Source organism: Myotis brandtii, unplaced genomic scaffold (genome assembly GCF_000412655.1).
Source record: "Myotis brandtii unplaced genomic scaffold, ASM41265v1 scaffold152, whole genome shotgun sequence".
NCBI lineage: Eukaryota > Metazoa > Chordata > Mammalia > Chiroptera > Vespertilionidae > Myotis > Myotis brandtii.
The window spans coordinates 982779-988346 of record NW_005355502.1 but is presented as its reverse complement, the minus strand read 5'-3'; the positions used below and the strand labels follow the sequence as shown (position 1 = coordinate 988346).

At 51.5% G+C, this 5568-nt stretch overlaps 1 protein-coding gene across 1 annotated transcript in view; it reads right to left on the bottom strand.

The window, feature by feature from the left end:
• LOC102240990 (acyl-coenzyme A synthetase ACSM4, mitochondrial) overlaps positions 1-5568 on the bottom strand; it is a 58225-nt gene that overhangs the window by 6140 nt on the left and 46517 nt on the right. Inside the window, exons 7-9 of the mRNA XM_014535854.1 lie at positions 4170-4313; positions 3333-3489; positions 868-951 (exon numbers count right to left, since the gene is read on the bottom strand). Coding sequence (XP_014391340.1) covers positions 868-951; positions 3333-3489; positions 4170-4313 — 385 coding nt within the window. The remainder of the gene's footprint in view (positions 1-867; positions 952-3332; positions 3490-4169; positions 4314-5568) is intronic.

The following is a 5568-nucleotide window of genomic DNA, read 5'->3' as shown; positions in this document are numbered from 1 at the left end:
CGGGAGGTTCCCACGGCCGAGGCTGTGCAGCCGCGAGTGGCCTCCCCACGGCCCTGAGCAGCGGCAGTGGCTCCGGAAACGGGACCGGGACCAGGACCAGGACCGGGACCGGGACCGAGGCTGCCTCTGAGGCCACACGGGAGCTGACGCTGACTCTGCCCCGCTCGGCCTCTCACAGCCTCTCGCCTCTGGCGTCCACACCTCGGGGAGCAGAGGCCGGGCGAGCCTGCGCCGCTTAAATCGTTTCTCTCTTCCTTTCTCTCCTCCGGACGTTGCAACTCCACTGGGCGTTCAGGTGATTTGGGCAAATTGAGTAGAATCTTCGAATCATAAGACTTCACAGGCTTCTCGTGCAGGCGGCATGGGTGTAGTGACGGCTGTTTCTTGGGGGTGGGAGGTGTGGGAGGTCTGGAACTGTAGGACTGGGTGTCCCTGGGAAATGTTCAATGGCCCCTAGAGGCTAACCCTGTTATTCTCAAACTGGGGGACATTTTGTCCCTCCCCCTTCCCCGAGATTTTACCGCGGGCCGTAGAGGCTTTAGAAATCAGTTGGTCTTGGCCCTGCCGAGGCGTTAGGGGTGCGTTATTAAATGGACTACACACAGCAGCTTGTCTTTAAGCTGATAGTTTTGCGTGGCCTGTGAATGATGCTATAAACACCCACATGGCCCCTGGCAGAGACCCCCCCCCCCGCATTAGGCACTGTTTGGAGACCCCTTTCATGGCCACGCTGGCGGAGAGGGAGTCTACTGGCACCCAGCCGGTGGAGGCCAGGGATGCTGCTCAGCCTCCACACGCACAGGACGCCTGCGGAGAGGCGGTCTAGCTCCCATTATAGCTTTGCTTGTAGCTCAGATTCCTGCCCACGTACCTCTTAAGGTCTTTCTGCACGAGCATCCGGTACACAGTGGGCGCGCAGCACAAGGTGGTGATGGGGTAAGTGGTGAGCGTCTGGACAAGAGACACAGGTGTCAGACACGGCTAATTAAAGGCCTCGCCCAGAGCCGACGTCTACAGCCCCAAATTCTCTGTGTCCGTCTCATAGGAATAACAAAGCAAATGTTTATTAGTTCTCACTAGTGACTGTACGTCGGTTGGGAATTTTCAATTATTGGAAGGAATGTGTATGTTACAGTAATAGACATGCACAATCAAATTCAACAAAAAGTGAGCTGTTGAATTTGAGAACCACCCCAAACTGGTTTATTCTACTTTGGGGCCGCAAATGACCTCTTGCGGGGGAACTTTGAAGTGCTGACCCCTGGACAGCACCGACCCGGATCTGTAAGCGAACCTTCCAGCACTGCTTCTAGGAAGGACTGCAGCCCTGTTGCGTGGGTGGGTGAAATGCATGAGCAAGGCGTCTTTCAGGCCTTTGATGAGCTGTTTCAGACTTGCAGGGCTCCTTAAATCAAAGGCATCTCAAATCTGCAGAAATACGAATGTTTTGAGGTCCTCTTTCTAGACAGGGCCCACTCTGTCCCAGGATCGACAGTCTGTCCGCATTGGACGTAAGCGTCTGAGAGCACGCCCTCCAGATGGGTGTCTAGGCCACTGGGTGTCATGGACCAAGTATGACTCTCAGTGTAAGCAAGCATTTCTACTGTGTTGCTTGCTTCCTGGATTCCAGCTGTTCTCAGGAAGTGGAGTGTCTCTAACTAAGAATAGTGTAAATCCATAAACACTTTCATAGAACTTAAAATGCACACATTGTAATGATTTGTAAAATAAGAATGTTCTTTTTTTTTTAGAGAGAGAGAGTGGAAGGGAGGGTGAGAGACAGAGAAACATCAATATGAGAGAGACACATGGATTGGTTGCCTCCTGCACACACGCTGACTGGAGCTAGGATCTAGCCTGCAACCGAGGTAGGTGCCCTTGACCGGAACTGAACCGGGGACCCTTCAGTCCAAGGGCTGACACTCTAACAACTGAGTAAACAGGCTAGGGCAAGAATGTACTTATTTTAATATTTTATGTAATATTATGTTAAATAAGATTAATTGCATAACATTAATATATCAATTAATATTAACAATTAATACATTGTTAATAGATCTTACATAATATTATATTAAGCATAATATATTAAAGGTGCCTTTAAACATAAAATTTTAAGTATAAAATATTTAATATTTTATAAAAATATATTTATTTTAGCCCTGGCAAGTGGGGCTCAGTTGGTTGGAGCGTCGTCCCATGTCCCAAAGGTTCATGGGTTTGATTCCGGGTCAGGGCACATGTATCTCAGTGCTTTTTTAATCTATGAATTTCTTTTAAAGTTTTAGTTTTCGGGTTTGATCCCCAGTAGGGGTGTTTTTGGGAGGCAACCAATCAATGTTTCTCACATCAATGTTTCTCTCTCTCCTCCCTTCTTCTCTCTCTAAAATCAATAAGAACATATTAGGTGAGGATTATACACACACACACATTTTACAAATGCAGGTTTGAAACTGCAGAGTTAACTTGTCTACCGCAGGACACTTTGTCCACCTGCTGTGAGATTCCAGTTCTACGTTCCCGACATTCCTGTTAAGACGGCCGGCCATCTCGTCAGGCCACCCAGCGAAACAGCAGGGTGAGGAGAGCCCTCCTGCCCACACAGGTGTGGTGTTCATTTAATGATATGTATTTCGTTAAACCTAATTCGTGTTTCATGGTGGAAAATAATTGGCCTGAGTCCCATTTTTCTAAAGGTTAAAGGCGGGGCCTCTGCTCTGCAACCTGGGTGCGCGGAGGGGCTGCTGGCTGCAGGCCACGGGTCCTGAGTTAGCAGGGTCTCCTGGGGAGCAACAGGGGCTGCTCTGGCAGAAGGCAACCCCACCCCAGCCTCCCCCACACAGGGCTCTGGATTTGTCAGTCATGGTCTTCGTTTCACTAATCAGAAGCCACAGATTTGTTTAGACTTGAGACTTTTAATTTGTTATCTAGAGTCAGATTCTTCAGCAGCCACGGATGTAGCGACAATAGCAAATCCTGAACAATTTGAAGCACAAGAGTGGGTTTTATGCCTAAGAGTGTAGTGGGTGTTCCCTCTCCACTCTGGTGAAATACATTCAAAAGCCCCCAAGAGTCTGTCTTACAAAGGAGTGACTGCCCGGCCAGTGTGGCGCAGTGGGTTGGAGCACCAAGAGTGGCAAGTTCGATTTCCAGTCAGGACACTTACCCAGGTCGCAGGTTTAATTTTGATCTCTGGTCAGGGCATGTGCAGGAGGCAACTGATCCATGTTTCACTCCCCCCTCCCCTCTCTTCTGGGGATTCATTTCTCTCTCTCTCTCTCTCTCTTTTGAGGGAAGACAAAGGAGAGCTGTAGCTAGAAGTTACGACTTACATCTAGGAAGGTGTCAGTGTCAAACTGGGCCATCTGATGCACAAAGACACAGGCTCCCTGCAGCCAGGGAGAGAACACGCTGCCAATGGCGGCCTTGATCCAGCCAGTGTCGGACATGTTCCATATGGTATCCGAGGACTCCAGGTCCAGCCAGTACCTAAACGACACGGGGAAGCAACAAGACCGAACAGAACAGCCAGGGAAGCAAACAGACTGGTGCCTTTGAGGACTGGCAGGAACCTCGATGACTACAAAGAAGGGTCAAAAGAAGCCCCAAGGAAGATGATGCTTCTCCCTCCCACTTCTGTTAGAAGACTGCTCCGAATCCTAGGTGGTCTGAGAGTGGAGTGGGAGGCAGGGCTTGGCATCATTTTCTGAGTTTGTCCATTGATGCAACACATACTTACTGAGCAAACACTATATGCCAGGCACTCTGCTACGAGCAGTGAGCAAGACTGGCCAGATCTCTGCTCTTGTTTGAGGGGCGAGACGGTGAATAAGCACAAGATGAGTTAGTGCAAACAGAGATGTGCTGTGAGGAAAATGAACGGGGTGGGGGACCGTGTGGGGACACCTAGGAAGGCCTTTCTGGGCGCGTCAATGTACCTGGCGGAGAGGAGGAGCCAGACGGAGTCTCCCGTGGGGACTGAGCCGGGCGGGTTCCTGAGCTCCTGCCTGACGAGCGGCCGCTCACGGAGCTCAGGTTGGCAGGGGCCCCGCGAGCTGTTTTGTACATGTTACATGGAGGTATCCACGCAAGCAGGGGTGTCAGCGAGGCCGTTAGAGACGCGAGTCAACAGCCCAGGGCCGGCTGGCAGAGACAGCGGTTCCTCCTACCTTCCACAGAGAGTGTACCCGATGCCCAGGCTGCTGTGGGAGTGCTGGGCCATCTTGGGCGAGCCCGAGGTCCCGCTGGTGAAGTAGATGGCCGCCGGCTCCCGGCTGCCCGTCTCCACACGGCTGTGCTCTGCGGAAGCGCATCTGTAAGGCATGGACCAGATGTGGCTGACGATGGCAACCCGGCTCAGCTCTGGTGTCCTTTTGCTCCTACTTATGCCCTCTTGGTCCCGAAAACAGTTAGTAGGGCAGAACCCTATCCAAAGCCTCCCGAGAGGGGCTGTGCAGACCAGTGCTGAGGGTAACAGCTACCTCTCTCTAAGCTCCACCGCCCCGTAGGCCAAAGGCATGGCCAAGGTCACTTTCAATTTAAAAAAAAAAAAGAGCGAGATGCCAGCTAGCCTGGCTCAGTGGCTGAGTGTCGACCTATGAAGCAGGAGGTCACGGTTCAATTCCCAGTCAGGGCACATGCCCGGGTTGCAAGCTCGATCCCCAGTAGGGGGCGTGCAGGAGGCAGTTGATCCATGATTCTATCTCATCATTGATGCTTCTATCTCTCTTTCTCTCTCCCTTCCTCTCTGAAATCAATAAAAATATTTTTTAAAAGAGATGTGTACTTTATTTAAACATTTTTTTCTCAGTGTGTTTTTAATCTATGAATTTTTTTACGTTTTGAATCTTTATAAATTGTTATTAGCATTTCAGGAGTTTTTATGATTTAAAGGAAGATCTTTGGTATTAGAATACAAGTTTTTAATAGTTTTTATTTAATATCTTCAATAGCGCTGACAGACACAGTTAATTGCTTACCAGAGAGATCCCATCCTCCTTGCATTGGTGAAACTGATTGTGTCAGGGCTGTGGCAGCCATGTGCTTCCGTGGGGACCGGGGGTCGGGAGGGGCGGGGCTGAGTCTGGTTAGCCTAAGCAGAACATGGTGTAGGGATGGGCACAAGACAGTCCGGGCCAGAGAGACTCAGGCTTTAGGGGGACCGTTTCCTTGTTCTAGAAAGAGCCAGGAGGAAGGGCTGCTGCCCCCACCCCACCCCGTCTGGTTCTCTGGCCTTTGGGTCTGGGACTACTCAGCCATGCTGGGGTCCCCCGGGGTTGGCAGACACCCAGGGGGCCTGGTGGGAAGACGAGTGAACTGGACCCTTGTCAATCATCAAACCACTCAGCCCGCTCTCACCACAGCCCCGCCGCGTGAGAAGGCGGCGTTGTTCGCGCGCTTTGCTTGCTCTCCCATTGCTAAGCCAAGCGCCCTCTAACTGAGCCGCTGTCCGGCCTCCGCCCGGTCCTCCCTGCAGGCGGGGCTGGCGCCAGGCCCAGGCCTCGCTCACGGCTTCACGTTCACCTTCACTGGGGGGAGCAGGCATCACTGAGAACGTTCAGAGGTGCC